Source organism: Nycticebus coucang, chromosome 7 (genome assembly GCF_027406575.1).
Source record: "Nycticebus coucang isolate mNycCou1 chromosome 7, mNycCou1.pri, whole genome shotgun sequence".
Lineage (NCBI taxonomy): Eukaryota > Metazoa > Chordata > Mammalia > Primates > Lorisidae > Nycticebus > Nycticebus coucang.
In genome coordinates, this window is record NC_069786.1 from 54,901,243 (window position 1) to 54,922,429 (window position 21,187).

Here is a 21,187-nt window from a genome sequence, read left to right on the forward strand (position 1 = left end):
ACAACAATTACAACCAAAAAAGTAGCCGGGCGTTGTGGCGGGTGCCTGTAGTCCCAGCTACCTGGGAGGCCGAGGCCAACAGAATCACTTAAGCCCAGGAGTTGGAGGTTTCTGTGAGCTGTGACGCCATGGCACTCTACCCAGGGTGACAGCTTGAGGCTCTCTCTCTCCCAAAAAAAAAAGTGACCCAGAATTGAGAATTAGTTTTTTGTTTTTTTTTTTTAAAGACAGTTTCACTTTGTTGTCCTGGGTAGTGTGCTGTGACATCACAACTCATAGCAAGCTCAAACCTTGGCTTTAAGCCATTGTCTTGCCTCAGCCTCTAGCACCTGCCACAATGCCTGGCTATTTTTAGAGACCAGGCCTCGCTCTGGCTCAGCCTGGTCTTGAATTCTAAAGCTCAGGCAATCCACTTGCCTCCCAGAGTGCTAGGATTACAGGCGTGAGCCACCATACCCAGTCCAGTTAGTAAAATTAGCAAAGAAGGACATTAAATTTGAAAAATAACAGGTAAAAAATTTCCACATTTGTCAAAAACTATAAACTCACACATCAAAGAAAACGAACAAAAACTCAAAGCAAAAGAAACATTAAGGTAAACCAAATTGCTAAAACAAATGATACAGAAAATCTTGGCTTGGTGCCCGTAGCACAGTAGGTTATGGCACCAGCCACATACACTGAGGGTGGTGGTTTTGAACCTGACTCAGGCCAGCTAAACAACTGCAACAACAACAACAACAAAAAAATAGCCGGTCATTGTGGTGGGTGACTGTAGTCCCAGCTACTTGGGAGGCTGAGGGAAAAGAATCTCTTAAGCCCAAGAGTTTGAGGTTGCTGTGAGCTGTGACACCACGGCACTCTACCAATGACATAATGAGACTCTGTCTAAAAAAAAAAAAAAACAAAAAACTTAAGTAGCCAGAAAAAAATTGTATACCTATATGATCTTTGTGCAATTAAACACATTTGCCCTGACAAGACTACCATACTTCATTACCTCCTGTTAGGCACAGGTGAAAACAGTCGCAAATATTCTCTTCACAGATCTCACAAATTCCTTTAATTTTATGTAATATACTAGCTAGTAAGGGTATGCTAATATCCATTTTTCATTTATCCTGAAAGCTCAAATCTTTAAGATGTCTGTCATATAGTCAAAACCAAATAAAAAATTTTATTGGTTTGAGACTAGTAGATGACTTCTCATTTCTTATCTAATAAAGTAGATTGAGCTGTTAATCATTTTACCAGTCATGTTGCCTTAAACTATTACATTCAAATTGCTTAACTCTGAACAATTAAACCTCTAATTAAAATATAAAATTATTTTTATAAATTAAAAGTATACACAGGATATTTAGTATAATTTTTTTTTAAATTTTAAACAGTCTTCTCTTTATCTCATATAATCCCTGTTCTTTCCAGTCCTTACTTCTATGACATGTGTCAATGAGTATTAATAAATATCTTCAAAACAGATGAAAGAGAGGGAAGACAAGTAAGAGATAAAACAGGGAGTGCTGTTTACTTGATTAATTTCCCTGGCAGTAACTCAAGTGCATCTGACACAGAAAATACTATTTCTCAATAAAAAATAAACCCTAAACATAGCAAAGTTTGCTTCTGGAAAGAGATTATGTTGCTTTCAGTTTTATTAGAATCACTCTGAACCTTTTAGTTCACTTAACTGTTGTCATTGGATCCTTGGGGTCTGCCACTCTCAGTTCAAGAGAATATTTCTCCTTTGGCTCTCCTAGTTGGGCTGAAGCAGGCTAAACTTTGAATCAGATTTTATTAAATTCTAAGTGAAACACAGACATTGGCATTTAGAACACAGGTTCAATGGAGGTTCAGCCCCAAATTGCCTCCTCTCAGGGCTCAAGGGCCCTCACTCACTCAGTATGGCTTAGCCTCAGGATTATTTTCTTTTTTTTTTTTTTTTTTTTCAGTTATTGAAATTTATTATCAAATCATAGCTGTGTACATGAATGTAATCATGGGGTACAATGTGCTGGTTTTATATACAATTTGAAATTGTTTCATCAAACTGGTTAACATAGTCTTCACGGCATTTTCTTAGTTATTGTGTTAAGACATTTATATTCTACAACTAGTAAATTTCACATGTACCCTTGTAAGATGCACCGTAAGTGTGGTCCCACCAATTACCCTCCCTCCACCCATCCTCCCCCCTACCCTGCCCTCCCTCTCCCCTGTCCCCTTCTTCTTGGGCTATAATTGGGTTTATAGCTTTCATAAGAAAGCTATAAATTGGTTTTATAGTAAGACTAAGTATGTTGGATAGTTTTTCTTTTTTTTTTCCATACTTGAGATACTTTGCAAAGAATAATATGTTGCAGCATCCATGTAAACATGAAAGAGCTAAAGCCTCCATCTTTAGCCTCAGGATTATTTTCATAGCTTCCCCATCTTCACGTTGACAGTGCTAGCACAACCCACCCCCTATGAGCCATCTTGCTATTATTATAAAGACTAAACGAAGCAGATTCTTAGGAGTTGGCTATTTAGGATTGCTCTTTCCTGGTCTGATCCAGAAAAGAAGATGCCTGATAATATAAAACTCTCATACTTCAGGTAAGAGTTTCACCTTTCCAGAATAGGGATTGGGTTGTATACTTATAGACCTGATGCAATAACCAAGAATAAGGCCAGGCATGGTGGCTCACGCTTGTAATCCTAGCACTCTGGAAGGCTGAGGCAGATGAACTGCTTGAGCTCAGGAGTTCAAGACCAGCCTGAGGAAGAGTGAGACTCCATCTCTACTAAAAATAGAAAACCTTAGACAAGAGGATCACTTGAGGGGGTGGAGACAAGATGGCTGTCTGAAGCCAGCTTTCCACAGAGGCTCCAGTCCAGAAGGAGAGTTAAAGGACAGAAATTTAGCAAGTAACCTGGTGGATTAGAGCTGTGCCAAGAGAGAAGGTTGAAGAACGCACATCAACCCTGCTGAGGCGAGCTGTGACCCCAAGGATACAAACAAAAGGTACAAAATCCATCACCCAGTGGATGGGAGTCCCCTCCCCCAGTGGGATGAGAACGGCTCAGAATACCCCATAAACAAATGAGCAGAGTTCAAAAGTCCTTCCATTATACTCCATGGGAGAGACCCTCTAAAAACTGGACCTACTTCCCCTACTAGGATGCCATGGTGCTCTCCTGCCAGGCATAAAACTGTGGAAAACTGTATATATTCTCTACCTGCAATTCTGAGCTCCCAGCACTCTCCTCTACTCTCACTCTGAGGTCTGGAGGTCTGTCCCCCAGGAGTCCAGATTCTTTGGTGATTTCTCAAGGGGTGTGGACAGGGCCTGGACTGCAGCTGGTCAGTACTGATTCTGTATCATGGGAGTGAGGAGAGGACGGTCGGCTGAGAGGGAACCACGCCAGAGTGGCGGTGCACTGAAGCGCAGAGCAGCAGCCGTTTTTGGCAACAATAGGGCTCACCCCTGGATATTCCGGAGTCACATATCCTGTCTCTCTGGGCAACCAGAGGAGGCCAGGCATCTTCTCAGGTGGCAACCACTGGCGGAAGAGCGCGGGGACTAGAAAACGCATGCACAGAGTCGGGAGATTCCCAGGGCGGGGCTGACCCAGAGGACCACTTTACTGAGCCTAAGATGCACCTGGCCCCCAGGGGATCATTAGCCTAAAAAAAGGAGGGCAGGCAGAGGCTGGAACTGACAAGTAACCGTGCTGTGAATACAAACTACAGTGGCACAGACAGGGCCAGAGACACAGGTTCAGGGAACTCACAACAGCTTCTCTTCTGCAGGTGAATTTAGCAGGGACACAAAAAAATTCCCGCAAAGTTGTTCCGTTCTGTCAGTAACATCAATCAGGGGCGGGGCTGGAACTGAGTGAACAGCTCCAGCATCCCGAGGTTGTCAGGCCTTACCTCCCCCTGCCAGATAGTGGCAGGGAGCAGTGGCCTGGCTGAGCAGACATAGATCTCCTTGTGATTCAGGCAGGTGCAAAGCCCTGGAGTATCTGCTCGTTGGAGGCAACTGGGTCAGAGCCCTGCGGGTTTATCAGTGACTGGGTGTGACAAAGGTGCAAGGTGGGGAAGAAGGCATCAACCTTCCCAGACTAATTTATTTGCTGGGTGGGTCCTCCTGACCTCATGGAGCACTGGAGCAATCATATTTGAGTTGTCAGCAGACCCCTATAATCTAGTTGCCAGAGGCCTTTTAAACTCTCCCACCTGAGACAGGTGCTGACTGAGACAATTGATTTGGACCTTTTGAATTGAGCCAATCACCCAAGGACTATCCAAATGGTGCCCTGGATGCGTGGTTGTAGGAAGGTTTGATTTTCCTTTTCCAATTGTTACCTGTGGGGGGCGGGGTGAATAAATTGCTGGTATTTCTCCACAGCTGAGACTTCAACCCAGAGTAACTGTTTCAGTAGGGTCAGACAGAGACCAGCTGAAAACAAGACAGACCCACTTAGCCCCACCATACCAAACAGGTCCCCAGTTTCTCAGGCTGTAGCCCTGTGTGGGTGTACATGCTCCAGGGGAGAAGTCAAATGGTGTAAAATAATCCTGGGGTAGAATCAGTGGAAAAACTCTGGTAACATTGAATAAGCAGAGTAGATCAACCCCCCAAGGAAAGATATGGCAGATGTAACTGAAGATCCCATTCATAAACAGCTAGCTGAGATATCAGAAATCGAATTCAGAATTTGGATTGCAAACAAGATTAATAGAATGGAGGAAAATTTGGAATTAGAAATTCAAGGACAATTCAAAAGTTGGAATTAGAAATTCGAGGAGAAATTCAAAAGTTGTCTCAAGAATTCAATGAATTTAAAGACAACCCACCAAAGATTTTGACACACTGAAGCAGGAATTTACAGTCCTCAAAGATCTGAAAAATACAGCAGAATCCCTCAGGAAAAGAGTGGAGCAAGCAGAAGAAAGGATTTCTGACATTGAACACAAAGCTTTTGAATGCTCCCAAACTCTCAAAGAGGAAGAGAAATGGAGAGCAAAAATGGATCATTCTCTTGAAGAAGGCTAATATCCACCTCATTGGAATCCCTGAAAGCAATGAAGTGGCTTCGCAAGGCACAGAGGCCCTTCTCCATGAAATTATGAAAGAGAATTATCCAGACATGCCAAGAGATTCTGAAATTCAGATAGCAGACAGTTTCAGAACCCCAGCACGACTCAACCTGAATGAGACACCCCCAGGCACATCATAATTAACTTCACTAAAGTTAATATGAAGGAGAAAATTTTGAAAGCAGCCAGACATGAGAAAACCATTACCTACAAAGGGAAGAATATTAGAATGACTGCAGATCTCTCTGCTGAAACTTTGCAAGCCAGAAGAGGGTGGTCATCGGCTTTAAATCTCCTAAAACAAAATAAGTTTCAACCCTGGATCCCGTATCCAGCTAAACTGAGTTTCATTTATGATGGAGAAATTAAATGCTTTAATGACATTCATATGTTGAAGAAATTTGCCATAACCAAACCAGCTCTTCATGATATTCCCAGACCTATCCTCCATAATGACCAGCCCAATCCTCTACCACAAAAGTATACTCACTCAGAAACTTTTGATCAAACTCCAACTTCCACAGTGGCAAAAGGATTAAAAATGTCCACTGGACTTTTGAAAAACTCGACACCCAAAATTTTACCAGACTTATCAATATTCTCCATTAATGTGAACGGCTTACACTGTCGTCTAAAGAGGCACAGGTTGGCTGACTGGATACAAAAACTCAGGCCAGATATTTGCTGCATACAAGAATCACATCTTACCTTAAAAGATAAATATAGACTCAGGGTGAAAGGATGGTTGTCCATATTTCAGGCAAATGGTAATCAGAAAAAAGCAGGTGTTGCAATTCTTTTGCAGACACAATAGGCTTTAAACCAACAAAAGTAAGGAAGGATAAGAAAGGGCACTTCATATTTGTTAAGGGTAATACTCAATATGATGAGATTTCAATTATTAATATTTATGCACCCAACCAGAATGCGCCTCAGTTTATAAGAGAAACTCAACCAGACATGAGCAACTTGATTTCCTCCAGCTGCATAATAGTCGGAGATTTCAACACTCCTTTGGCAGTGTTGGAGAGATCCTCCAATAAGAAGCTGAGCAAAGAAATTTTAGATTTAAATCTAACCATCCAACAGTTGGATTTAGCAGACATCTACAGAACATCTCAACAAAACTGAATACACATACTTCTCATCAGCCCATGGAACATACTCCAAAATTGATCACATCTTAGGTCACAAGTCTAACCTCAGTAAATTTCAAGGAATAGAAATTATTCCTTGCATCTTCTCGGACCACCATGGAATAAAAGTTGCACTCAGTAGCAACAGGAATCTGCATATTCATACAAAACCATGGAAGTTAAATAACCTTATGCTGAATGATATCTGGGTCATAGATGAGATTAAGAAGGAAACTGCCAAATTTTTGGAACAAAATGACAATGAAGACATGAATTATCAGAACCTCTGGGATACCACAAAGGCAGTCCCAAGACGGAAATTTATAGCACTGCAAGCCTTCCTCAAGAGAACGGAAAGAGAGGAAGTTAACAACTTAATGGGACATCTCAAGCAACTGGAAAAGGAAAAACATTCCGACATTCATTTCTTAAGAAAAGAAATAACCAAAATTAGAGCAGAATTAAATGAAATTGAAAACAAAAGAATTACACAACAGATCAATAAATCAAAAAGTTGGTTTTTTGAAAAGGTCAATAAAATAGATAAAACTTTGGCTAACCTAACCAGGAAAAAAAGAGTAAAATCTCTAATTTCATCAATCAGAAATGAGAAAGACGAAATAACACCAGACTCCTCAGAAATAAAAAAAAAATACTTAATGAACATTATAAGAAACTTTATTCTCAGAAATATGAAAATCTGAAGGAAATTGACCAGTACTTGGAAGCACGTCACCTTCCAAGACTTGGCCAGAGTCAAGTGGAAATGTTGAACAGGCCTATACCAAGTTCTGAAACAGCATCAATCATACAAAATCTCCCTAAAAAGAAAAGTCCAGGACCAGCAAATGGTATATGGAGTTGCTGTGTCTTTTGCATGTGCAGACAATATACACTGTTAAGATTGAGACCTATTTGTTATATGTTGGGGCTTCCATACATTTCCATACATTGTTTGATTATATCAAACAATGGAGCTCCTTTCACAGCTGCTGCCATTCAATAAGGGGTTGCTAACATGGTATGGTAACTGTTCCATGTTCCCTCTTATCCAGAAGCAGTAGAGAAATGTTGGAGTAACATACTGGAAAATAACCGTATCAACCCCTTCAACTCCATAGATTGTATAGTCTGGGTGCTTTCTGATGTTTATTACTTTGAACACTGACTATACCTCATAAAGATCCTTCCACTTTGAAGTTCCTTGGTACCTGGGAGTCAAAAAGCAGAAAATGATGACTCTTCATAGGCATAAACATGCCCATCAGAGGGTGGCTAGAGTGTGAATAATTCTCTCTTCATCCTTCTTACTGATACTAACAAATGGTACCAAATAATCTACAATACAGCTATCCCACACAATGATAAATGATACTCAGTGCAAAGCTATCATAATGTTGGATTTGCTATCCTTAACCTACTCGTCTATGGAGGACCTTCTGGGAATTCCAACACCATGGGAATTACTCCTACCTGGCATTAACCAGAGACCTCATTTGCCCTGGCTCTTACATTAAGCCATACTTTGTAGAACTCTCTTTATCCTCTCAGGTCCAGAGAGATAATGCTGATATGTTTCCTTTAAGTACATCCATGTCCCACATCAGAAGTACCCAACACTCTCACCCAAATACTTCCACTTCAGACTTGGAGTTGGGTCTGACAAATAGCATGTTGGCAGTGTATTAACTCTAGGAAAGCATAAGCCAAGTAGATACAAAACGTAGCATTAAAACTCTGTGATGCATGGAAATTGTTTTCTTATGGGAACGGCATGCCCTTCCTGTCTTCCCTGTCTACATCCTTTGGAAGTACTATAGGACTTTTGTTCATAGTGACTCAAAATCTAACCGGCATTGGTGACTTTCCCACATGTAGTTTTCAGTGCCACCATCAGAACCTACCTACAGATGTCCAGGATATAGGCTTTCATTATTTTGCACCAGTATTCTTCCCTTGAATTGGCACACAGTTGCAACCCTGCTATTTGAGAAGGCCTAAGTTCTTCTCTCTGAACAAATATGTATTGATTCCTTGACCTGAATAATATTAGATAACTACATAGCTTTGGCTATTTGTTGGATATATAGCCAGATGCCTCTACACCTCCTAATTTTGCAGTTTATTGTTTGTTTTGGAATTTCTCTGGCTATCTGACATCAACACTGTCAACAAACACTGAAGGCACCATTTAAAATCTAATTGATTACTATTCCAAACAGGGAGGGATACACCTAGTGAGTCATACCAGGGGCCAGCAGTTAAGAATAAGGGGTAATAAACCCTCAATTTTAGCTAAATGGCCATGTGGGTTCTCTTCCTTCCCTCTTCCCCAAGACCTGTAAGTAAACCAGCTTGGTCCTGAGCTGATTTGCAAAGAGCCAGCAGGGTCTTTAGCTAGTATCTGGCACTCTTCCCAGGGTCCTTGGGATACAGCCCTGGGCCCTTTGTATCTATTTTCCCTCATGCTATTCCTAGGCCTAGAGGTCCTTTGATATGTATGTTTCTTAGAGAAATGAAGGGCTTTTACTTCCTCTTGAGGTAACCTAAAAATATAGCATGGTATGAAGGCAAAATTTTCTCTCTCGGAGTGGTCTTGCTGCTTGTCCACTCTGCAACTGGGTAAGGCATATGTACCTCTCTGGAACCACTACAGAGGCACAGGAGAGCCTGTGTGCTCTGTTACTTCTCGGCAATTAAGTTAACATCACTAATAAACTTTGTTATTATTAGCGTTGTGTGTACTGCTGTGGTGTGTGTTACCTTGCATCTTATACAATATGAATTTAATTTAATTATATTTTTCTTTGGAATGGGGCACTAATTCTAGCCCCAGTACTCCTTAATAAGAGCATATTGTGCTTTCAAGGAACTTTTTTAAAAAAAGTTGATAAAAAAAGAAGAAGGGAATAATGTATATTATTAACACCACACACTGAATTAACTTTCAGTATCCATTTATTCTGTGTAGTTCTATCACAGTTGGTACCTTGTTATCAGCCTTGTCTCTCAGACATACTGCTTCCTCATATTATAAACTTACATGCTGTCATGCTTTGTCTTCCTCTATGCTATATCTTTCCAATTAGATAGTGAGCTCTTTGGGGATAGCGACAGGTTAATTCAATCTTTTGCATCTCCATAGCACTTAGTACAAGGCACAATACAGATGCAAATAAACACTTGATTAAATGATGAATTTTTTACTCCTATTTTGATTAGCTGTAGGATAAAGAGAAGTAATCTACATCTCCTATAAGTTCATAGCACTTAAAATATAGCAGATGCACATCCATTAATGAAATAAAAACTCTGAGAAAATAAACTTCAAGTACTCCTACTTTCCCTCTGTTCTGCAATGACCACAAATAATATATACAGTACTATTAATATTTCTATATCACTTCGTAGCTCTTAGATCTAGGGTCCAAAGAGGTTAGGTGGTAAGGCATGAATGGAAATGGAGGTCTGGTAAGTACAGATTCAATCAATGTTATTTAATCTGAGAGGCCTAAAAGAAAACAAAAATAACTGTCCCTTTAAGCTCTGCTTATAAACTTTACAATGACAAGAAATGAATTACTTTATTTCTTAATTAAAATATTTTTCATTTGCCCATGTATGTAAAGTACTATGCTTGACTCTATGAAGAATAAAAAGTAGTACAGATGACCATTATAAGATTTAAATAAGGAAATAGTATGTATATCAATGTGCCAAACCAACGGTCTAGTTAATTATTGGGTTATCTAGGAGTTTCCATAGCAAAAATTAGTTCCACTTAAAAACCTGGAGTTTATGGAAGATCTGGAGTTGAGCTGGATCAAGATGGGTAAAATGGACAGAGTTTGGGATGGTGTGCAAAGACACAGGGAGGGGAGGCATATGTTGTGCAACAGTGAGGAGAATGGCCTGGGTGAATTCACATTAGAGAACAGTGTAAAGATAGTTCAGGTTCAGATCTGCATAGGAGTCAGGCTAAACATATATTTACTACATCATCATATAGGCAACAGTCATTCAAGGCGGTGGAGTAGAGACATGACATGATAAAATGTAAGGGAAGGAGGAGACTGCATATAGACAAGTTGAGGATTTATTAATAAACAACTAATTTCAGTATAGTTTTGCAAAGAGACTGATTTCAGACATTTTGAAGGAAAAATTGATTTCCGAACACTTCAAATTTACATGTCCAAGTGGCTGAGAAGGATGTAATCCTTAATCAAATTAGAAGACATTTAATTGGTCTGGAGTAGGGCTCAGGTTGGTTGAGTTATTCTAATTACAGCTAAGGTAAAGAGCCACTCACCTGGGTCTATCTTCACCTGCTCTTAAGCCTTAGCAGGCTGTGCATCTCCAAGTGACCTATAATTCTGTCATTATAAATTAGATTTCTATACTAAAACTTTCATTTATTTTCATTCTAAACAACTCTTCCTATTGACTTAGATGTACCTTAAAGTATCACAATTTTCCTACTGGGAATCAAGTCATTAACTGGATCTCTGACTTCACTTTTGATTTCTTAACAGCAATTTTACCTTGAATATATTACCCCTTTCTGTCTTCCCAACATTACCTTGAATATTTTACCTCTTTCTGTCTTCACAATGCCCATGTTTACATGTAAGTTTACGGCCTCCCTACTTATAGCTGGGCTATTGGACTATCTCACAAATGATTTCTTTACTCCTTCTTATTCCTATTCAATATGTACTTTGCTCATAGATCATTTTACTGTAGTTTTTCTGCCTAAATTAGCCTCTTAAAGAACTCACAGTCTAGTGGGAGAGATGGCCAGGTGTATGTACTGAAAACTATAATGTACTAATAGGCTATATAATGCTTCTCTGCTTTGAGTCCTCTAGACACTTTGCTTTTATACCCTTGCTAGCTCTAAGCATACTCTCTGATTGTATAGTCCTACCATTCATTAGAATTGCCTCTGGGGCCACTCCTAAATTGGAAAGGAAATACATAGGACAGAGGTTTAAGAGTTCCCTCAAATAGATCAGTTGGAACAAAATTGTTTTTGTTAAATATTTGAAGTTCTACAACAATTTTCTTTAAAAACAAACAAACAAACACACAAACAAAAAAAGAGAGATGATTCTGAGACAGGATCAAGATGGTCAACTTGTCACAAGTGTTATGTGCCTCCTCCTTGGAAATGAACCAAAATAGTAAGCAGATTCTCAGGCTTTGAACAGATTGTCTAGGAGAGAAGGCTACGGTTCAACAGGGAAATGACAGGAGGCACTAAAAATGGGTAAGGAGAGGGTTCAGGGCAACTTGACCTGCAAGGGACTGGCTTAGAGTCAGGAGAAAAAGCTCCTGGATATATGGAACCAGTAAGGAAGAAGCCCACAGGGGTCCACACTCCAGGAAGAGCTTTTATGATCTTGGCTACTGACCTGTGGAGGTTTGGGGCCTAAAACAGAGCTTCTTAGAGATTGCAGAGACATTTGTCCACAAAAGAAATCAGTGCAGAATCCCATAGGCACCAAGCCTAGAGCAGCTTGAGTGGGCGCCATTCTGAGAGTCTAAAATGGGGAAACTGCAGCTTTGCCCGCAGACACTGCAGTTCTGAGGAGGGATAGCCCAGGTGCTCCTATGCACCCCTGAGAAGGTCCCCACAGCCCAACAGCTGTTGAGATTAAGATGTAAGTGGATAGTGTTTTCCAATTTCTTGCCCATGTTGCTTAGCTATCTGGGGACCCAGCCTTTTGGATGCAGGCCCAAGGTACCATTTGGAGATTGGCTAGGGAGGGGCAGGGAAACCAGGCTTTCCACCATAAATCTAGGACAATACCCACCATCCTGCAATTGGCTGCTGTGAGACTGAGTCTTCAGTCAACCATACTTCCCACAATTTCCTGCTGACACAGACTGCCTAAGAAAGATCCCACTCTCTCTAGACACAGACCCAGGGTCCACTTTGGGTTTAAGGCTGGGCAGAGCCCTACCCTCAGGCTGAGTCTATATTGAGCAGCAATATCTCCATTCAGCTGAGGAGGGACAGGAGAACCCAAGCTCTCCTACACACAACCAGGACAATTCCTACTACCCTGCTAGGGACTCCTGTGAGACTGAGATGCAAGCAGATAGCAATCTCCATAGTTTCTTGCCCATACCATTCACCTCAGAGGGGCTCTGCCCTATTCAATTGCAAGCCCAGAGCCAGTGCCATTTTGAGAGTTTAACCCTGGGCCCTGCCCTTCTTGCAAACTGAGTTTAAGGTGATATGGTTGTTAGCCACCATCCAGCTGGGAAGGAACCAAGTCTCTCTAAGCACACTTAGGAATACACACACTGCCCTGTTACAGGCAGCTATGGGACTGGAGACTAGCCTGCCCAATCCACTGCTGCTACCACTAGCCCAATATGGACCACCTGGGTCTTGATGGGTGGCTCCACCACTGCTACTGCCACCTCCCCCACATCGCATCAGCTGCTCAACTTGCTGACAACTTGCTCATATACCCAGCCCTCTGCTTCAACTACTAGTCTCTGAGTAAGCCACCTGAAGGCCAAAGAACTAGCCCCAGGATGCACTAACACTGTTGCCAGTGTAAGCTACTCTGGGGCCTACAATCAAGCATACTCAGCCCATTGCTGCTATATCTGGGGCTTGAAGACCTCGTTGGCAGTTGTTTAAGTCCATGGCAAAACTTTACTACAATCTCAACTAATAATTGTTCCCTAGGCCACTAAGGAAATCACAGAAACCACTGACTCTGTGTACTGCCTAAGAAATCATACAAAGATCACATGACCTCCAAAATGAAAGCCAAAGTGTCCTACTCAATCAACAACATATATACAGGAAAATATTCTCCCCTTCAAAAGCAATTTCAAAATATCAAAACAAGTGACTACTATGTCACATGCACAGGTATAAATGGAAGGACTCGGGAAACGTGAAAAAGGAAATACGACATAACCAAAGGACTGCGACGATTGTCTAGTGATAGATTCTAAGCAAAAAGAATTTTTGTAATGCCAGATAGAGACTTCCAAATGTTGATTCAAAGAAGCTCAATAAGATAGAAATCTGAAAACCAATAAAAAGAAATCACAGGCTTGGCGCCTGTAGCTCAGTGGCTAGAGCACCAGCCACATACACTGGAGCTGGCAGGTTCGAACCCAACTTGGGCCTGCCACACAACAATGACAACAGGCGTAGGTGACCTGAGATCAAAGCGGATAATGATGAGCTAAAAGCTATAGTGGAAGTGAATCAATTTCAACCTATGCATGAATTAGCAGTGAAGTTTGACATTACTACTCTAATGCTATTGGACCATTTGAAACAAATTTTCAAGGTAAAGAAGCTGGGTTCTGATGAATTAAATGAGTGTCAGAAGAGACATCATCTTGAAACTTTCTTTGCTGTCACAACATAAAGGTAAACAATTTCTATGCCATATTGTTACGTGATGAAAATGAAAAAAAATGGATTCTTTTTGACAATTTCAAGCATTTGGGACATGGTTGGATAAAGATGAAGTGCCAAAACACAGTCCAAAACTGAAGAAAAACCTAGGAAAAACTCTTCTGGACATTAGCATTGGCAAAGAATTTATGACTACGACTCCAAAAGCAAATGCAACAAAAACAAAAACAGACAATTGGGTCTTAATTAACCTAAAAGCTTCTGAACCATAAAAGAAATAATAAAAACTAAATGGACAACCTACAGAGTGGGAAAAAATATTCACAAACTATGCATCCAACAAAGGACTAACACCTACAATGTACAAGAAATTCAAACAACTCAGCAAGAAAAAAACCAAAGAACCCCATTAAAAAGTGGGCAAATTACATGAATAGATATTTTTCAAAAGAAGATATACGAATGGCCAAAAAACATGAAACAATGATCAACACTACTAATCACCAGAGAAATGAAAATTACAACCACAATGAGATACCACCTTACCCCTGTCAGAATGGCATCCGTCTGTCTGTCTATCTATCTATCTATCTATCTATCTATCTATCTATCTATCTATCTATCTTCTCCCCCCAATACTGATAAGGGCAAGAATGGCCATTATGGAAAGGCCAAAGAACAATAAATGTTGGTGCAGATATGCTGAAAAGAGAACACTTACACACTGTTGGTGGGGTATAAATTAGAACAATTACTATGGAGATTTCTCCAAGAACTAAGTATGTCTACCATTTGATCTTGCAATCCTTCTACCGGGTATATACTCAGAGGTAAAGAAACCATTGTATCAGAAAGATACTTGTGAAAGATACTTGCATAATTCACAAATTCCAAAATAAGAAATAAACATAAGTGGCCATCAACTGATGAGTGGATATATACACCACACAGCAATAAGAAAAAAGATATAAAAAAGATGTAATGTCTTTTGCAGCAACTTGGATGGAACTGGAGGCTATTATCCTAAGAATAGTAACTTAAGAACAGAAAAATAAATGCCACATATTCTCATATATAGGTAATAGCTAAGCTATGGCTATACAGGGCACACAGAGTTGTATAATGGACACTGGAGAATCACAATAGATGAGGGATTAAAAAATTGGGTGCAGGCATGAGCCATTGTGTACATTATTTGGGTGATGGGCATGCTAAAAGCCCTGATTTCACCACAATACAATACATACACATGATGTAATCTAACTTGTACTCCCATCAATTTATTAAAATCAAAAACATGAAAAAGATGGTGAGTCCACTACTAAAAACAAAAGCTTGAAAACAACTCCTTTATTTATAATTTCTATTAGAGTCACATGATTAATTAATCCTTTCTCTCCAATGGACTATAAACCTCTTCATGACATGGATTGTGTTTTATACAGCTTTGTGCCTCCTGAAGTATCTAGGAATGCCTACCATACAGTGGGTAGTAAAAAAAAAAAAAAATGTATTGAACTCTGCACCAGCAGCTCAAGATGCCAAAAGTAAAGAAGGCCAAGGGGAAGAAGGTGGCCCTGGCCCCCACTGTGGTGAAGTAGCAGGAGGCCAAGAAGGTGGTGAACCCTCCGTTCAAGAAAAGGCCAAAGAACTTCGGCACTGGACAGGATATCCAGCCCAAGAGGAACCTCATCTGCTTTGTCAAATGACCCTGCCACATCCAGTTGCAGCAGCAAAGAGCCATCCTCTACAAGGGAAAGCAGTGACTGTTGGCCTGGGCTGAGATAAAAGCTGCAGGCAAAGGGGATGTCCCCATTAAGAGACCACCTGTCCTTAGAATAGGGATTAACACTGTCACCACCTTAGTGGAGAACAAGAAGGCTCAGCTGGTGGTGACTGCACACGATGTGGATCCCATTGAGCTGGCTGTCTTCCTGCCTGCCCTGTGTTAGAAGATGGGGGTCCCTTACTGCATTATTAAGGAGAAGGTGAAATCTATGGCTCGCATTGCCAAGCTGGAAAAGGCAAAGGCTAAAGAACTTGCCACTAAACTGGGCTAAATGTACACTGTTGAGTTCTCTGCATATAAAAATAATAATAAATATTCTTCAAGCAAAAAAAAAAAAAGGTGTTGAAAGAAGTTGTTGCTCCCATGTACTGCCATGGGTCAATAGCTACATTCTGCAATCTTTAAGCACTGAAATAACATTTTTGTTCTCATCACAATGTAGATATTTGGAAATGTTCAAACATTGAGTTCTGAAAAGTTCAAGGTTTATCGAGCACGTAAATGTACAACGTACTATGTGAGTTAATGTAACAGAAATGAAGCAGCAAAAGAAGAGTCTAAAGCTAAACTATCAAGAATTGGTGGTAACACAAAATTCAAGAAAGGAAGTTTAAAGGAGAAGAAAGTGATCACAAATTTTAAACATAAACAATATTTGATAAGGAATAAGGATTACAATAAAGATCTTAGACTTAAACAAGTTTCTTCCAGGGGTACTTATCAGGATGGATGTTTACTGCAGAAGTTAAAGATCAACTAAATGTTGAGAATTTTAACAACAGAAAAAGAAGTAGAACAATAGCTATAAAGGATAATACAGGTGAAGTTCTTTGACCACTAAAAAATAAAAAAGAATTATTTATGTTTTATGTCAGAGAGAGTGGCAAAAGAAAAATCAGGGGTAGGAAGAAAATGTTTATCAATAAAAGGGATATTATAAATTCAAAAGAAATAGGAATGAAGGTTTTACCATGTTTATCAGTAAAGCAGATTTGATTATGGAAGCACAAAATGTATCGAAGAAATAATAGGGTTTTGTATTTAATACTTTGTAATAGCTTTGTATTTAATGTATTTTTTATTTAATACTTTGTAATAGATTAATGGTTCCTACCTTCACCACTCTCCATGCCTTCTACAAAGATCCCTCCACATTGGGGAAGAATCCAGTACCGGCGTCTATAACGATCCTGGCCAAACATCATTGAACGTAAGGAGTGAGAAGCATCAAAGAGCTTCCTTCTGTACTGACTCTGTTGCTGTTAAAAAATAGTACATATAATTAAGTTATGGACATTAAATGCTTTAAAAATTAAAAGCAACTTTATAGTTACTATGACTTTAGAATAAATTTTACTACTGAAAAAAGATAGTAAAAGGGCTAAATTACATCCCTGATTTTAATTTCAGTAACATTTGTAAAGATAGAAGTTATTTTAAGAAAATTGGAATATTTTTGTTGCCATGAATTAAAAAAAAGTCTTATTTTATTAGGTGTCTTAAGAGTATAGACTGTCTTATACCTGATAATAAATAATGCGATAAAAGTGTTTTACTGCGTGAAAGCAAATTGGTTCAATTTTATTGATTGCATTATATAACAAACTATATTTATAGCTGGCCAAATCCATAGTTGCTTATATTCATACTCACGCTGCAAACTTAGATAACACATGATTAAGTTTTAGGATAGAACTGTAATAAATCTAACATTGATACAATACCCAGGCATTGTGTAATAATTATAAAAATTTTTTTCTTATAAAAAGCTCAACTTAAACTTCACTAATGGTACTGAAAATTAGTTTTTAATGAGAGGCACATAAATATATACGGTTTACAAATCCAATACAAATAAAATCCATTAATATAGACATGATAAATAAAACCTAAGAGGTTAAAACTGTTGCCATGAAATTCAGCTGAATTTTTGAGTAATCAATTTCTAAAAATATGATTGTCTGTATTGATACTTTGTATCTATATGAAGAACTGAAGAATACAGAATGTTTTGTCCATAGGCTCTAATTAAGTTCAGCATCACATGTTAGGAGGCAGGCTTTTAATTTAGGCATTAAACTTTTTTTTTTAAATTTTTATTTTTTTATTGTTAAATCATAGCTGTGTACATTAGTGCAGTCAAAGGGTACAATGTGCAGGTTTCATATACAATCTGAAATATTCTCATCAAACTGTTCGACATAGCCTTCATGGCATTTTCTTAGTTACTGTATGTAGGCATTTGTATTCTGCATTTAGTAAGATTCGCCTGTACCAATTGTAAGATGCACCGTAGATGTGGCCCCACCCATTACCCTCCCTCCACCAAAACCTCCCGCCTCCCTTCCCCTTCCTTGGCTCTTTCCCCATAGTCTTGTGCTATAGTTGGGTTATAGCCTTCATGTGAAAGCTATAATTTAGCTTCATAGCAGAGCTGAGTACAAAGGATAGTTTTTCTTCCATTCCTGAGATACTTTGCTAAGAAGAATATGTTCCAGCTCCATCCATGTAAACATGAGAAAGGTAAAGTCTCCATCTTTCTTTAAGGCTGCATAATATTCCATGGTACACATGTACCACAATTTGCCAGTCCATTCGTGGGTCGATGGACACTTGGGCTTCTTCCATGACTTAGCGATTATAAATTGGGCTACAATAAACATTCTGGTACAGATGTCTTTGTTATATTGTGACTTCTGGTCTTTGGGGTATAAACCTAGTAAAGGAATTATATGATCGAATGGCAGGTCTATTTTTAGGTCTCTAAGTATTCTCCAAACATCCTTCCAGAAAGAACGTATTAGTGGGCATTCCCACCAGCAGTGTAGAAGTGTGCCCTTTTCTCCACATCCACGCCAACATCTCTGGTTTTGGGATTTTGTTATGTGGGCTACTCTTACTGGGGTTAGGTGGTATCTCAAAGTAGTTTTGATTTGCATTTCTCTGATGATTAAGGATGATGAGCTTTTTTTCATGTGTTTGTAGATTGTGCGTCTATCTTCTTTAGAGAAGTTTCTCTTCTCTGAGATGGGATCACATGTTCTTTTCTTGCTAATACTTTTTGAGTTCTCTGTGGATTCTGGTTATTAGACCTTTATCAGAGGAATAACCTGCAAATATTTTCTCCCATTCTGAGGGCTGTCAGCTTGCTTTACTTACTATGTTCTTGGCTGTGCAGAAGCTTTTTAGTTTGATCAGGTCCCAGTAGTGTATTTTTGACACTGCTTCAATTGCCTGGGGAGTCCTCCTCATAAAATATTCACCCAGGCCAATTCCTTCAAGAGTTCTCCCTGCACTTTCTTCAAGTATTTTTATAGTTTCATGTCTTTAGTTTAAATCTTTTATCCAGTGAGAGTCTATCTTAGTTAATGGTGAAAGGTGTGGGTCCAGTTTCAATCTTCTACAGGTTGCCAGCCAGTTTACCCAGCACCATTTGTTAAATAGGGAATCTTTTCCCCACTGAATTGTTTTTAATTGGCTTGTCAAAGATCAAATAACGGTTAAGTAGCTGGATCCATCTCTTGGTTCTCTATTCTGTTCCAGACATCTACTTCTCTGCTTTTGTGCCAGTACAATGCTGTTTTGATCACTATCGATTTATAGTACAGTCTCAGGTCTGGTAGCGTGATTCCTCCTGCTTTGTATTTATTGCTGAGTAATGTTTTGGCTATTCGAGGTTTTTTCTGATTCCATATAAAACAAAGTATTATTTTTTCAAGATCTTTAAAATATGACAATGGAGCTTTAATAGGAATTGCATTAAAATTGTATATTGCTTTGGGTAGTATGGACATTTTAACAATGTTGATTCTTCCCAGCCATGAGCATGGTATGTTTTTCCATCTGTTAACATCTTCAGCTATTTCTTTTCTTAGAGTTTCAAAGTTCTCTTTGTATAGATCTTTCACATCCTTTGTTAGGTATACTCCTAAATATTTCATCTTCTTTGGTACTACTGTGAAAGGAATAGAGTTCTTGACTGTTTTTTCGGCTTGGTTATTGTTGGTATATACAAAGGCTACAGATTTATGGGTGTTGATTTTGTAGCCTGAGACATTGCTGTATTCCTTGATCACTTCTAAAAGTTTTGTAGTAGAATCCCTAGTGTCTTCCAGATATACGGTCAGATCATCTGCAAAGAGTGAAAGTTTGATCTCTTCTGACCCTATGTGGATACCCTTGATCGATAATTTAGGTATTAAACTTTTAAGGTTTAATCTTCATTTTAGTTGCTAACAAAAAGCTTATTTTTACTTAATAGTCAGAAAAAAATGAATCCTTATGCAAAGTCGATTTTTAAAACACTGCAAAAAGATGCAAATATTATTACTCTGAAAAGGGCTTACTTTACTCAGTTTTTCAATCTGTTTTTCTAGCTCTTCAACACTTGCTGCTTGGTCACCTTCATCCTATACATAAGAAAATACAGTATCATTTACTGGTTTTTATGGTTTATTCAATCTATCAGCAAATACTTAATGAATGTCTCCTATATATAAATTACCGGGAGAGGCACTGTGGGAACTAATAAGTTTTTCTCTATAAACTAATAATCTGGTAAGGAGACAAAAAACATTATATTGGGAAAAAACAACCTAAATAGTAGAAAGCTACATTTATAAGGATTTCGAAAGAGATTCTATATGGAAGAAGTTATATTTTAACTAACTACTAAAGAAGAGTTAAGGGAGGCGTCCATAGCTCAGTGGATAGGGTGCTGGCCACATACACCGAGGTTGGCAGGTTTGAACCCAGCCTGGGCCAGCTAAAATAACAATGACAACTGCAACAACAACAACAACAAAATAGCCAGGTGTTGTGACAAGTGCCTGTAGTTCCAGCTACTCGGGAGGCTGAGGCAAGAGAATTGCTCAAACCCAAGAGTTTGAGGTTGCTGTGAGCTGTGACACCATAGCACTCTACCCAGGGCAAGAGCTTGAGACTCTGTCTCAAAAAAAAAATTCTTTTTAACATCCTATACAATGCCCCAAATGGTTACAAATTTTATCAGTCAGAGAAAAGAAGAGGATAGGGTATTGTGGGTCCTCCTGGGTGCAGAGGGGGAAAAGGGCATTTAATAAAAAGTCTGACATATCTTGACATGACAGGTGCATAAGAAGAGGTAAGGTGAGAAATAAAGCAAGATGAGTTTTGGGCAAGATTATAAAGAGCTGTAAATGCTTGCAATTAAAAACAGTAAGATCCTTTGAAAGAGGTTAAATATCAGAACTCCGCTTTATAAAGATTAATCTGGCAATAGCTGTAAGATGCCCTAGAGCAGAGAAAGGAATTAAAATTGCCAAAACTAGCTAATTTTAGTGCTTTCAAGAGAAAGAGGAGGTATGGGCCTTGCTAGGGTAAAAGAAAGAAAAATAGATGCAATAGATATTACATATTTAGAGAATTGTTAAGTTTTGGCAAATCATAAATTTGAAGCAAGGACGTATGAAGGAGAGGATGTTAAAGTTTTAAATCTAGAAGAATGTGAAAATACAATAATGGTACCATTAACTAAAGGGGCCATTTTTAGAGTGAAGAAGGTATATTTTGAACACATCAAACTGTTAGAATATAAATAATCCCAAATATAGGTTTGGCTCCCGTAGCTCAGTGGTTACAGTGCCAGCCACATACACGGGGGCTGGTGGGTTCTAACCCAGTCCGGGCCTGCTAACAACAATAACAACAACAACAACAACAAAAATAGCCCGCGTTGTGGTAGGCGCCAACAGTCCCAGCTACTTGGGAGGCTGAGGCAAGAGAATCACTTAAGC

At 39.1% G+C, this 21,187-nt stretch overlaps 1 protein-coding gene and 1 pseudogene across 19 annotated transcripts in view; one reads left to right on the top strand and one right to left on the bottom strand.

Moving 5' to 3' along the window:
- BAZ2B (bromodomain adjacent to zinc finger domain 2B) overlaps window positions 1–21,187 on the bottom strand; it is a 303,102-nt gene that overhangs the window by 26,140 nt on the left and 255,775 nt on the right. For all 19 annotated transcript variants that reach the window (XM_053596953.1, XM_053596957.1, XM_053596946.1 and 16 more), the window contains 2 exons: window positions 19,760–19,822; window positions 16,528–16,672 (listed from right to left, as the gene is read on the bottom strand). In XM_053596953.1, the coding sequence (XP_053452928.1) occupies window positions 16,528–16,672; window positions 19,760–19,822 (208 nt within the window). The remainder of the gene's footprint in view (window positions 1–16,527; window positions 16,673–19,759; window positions 19,823–21,187) is intronic.
- Window positions 15,163–15,684, top strand: LOC128589970 (60S ribosomal protein L7a-like; annotated as a pseudogene).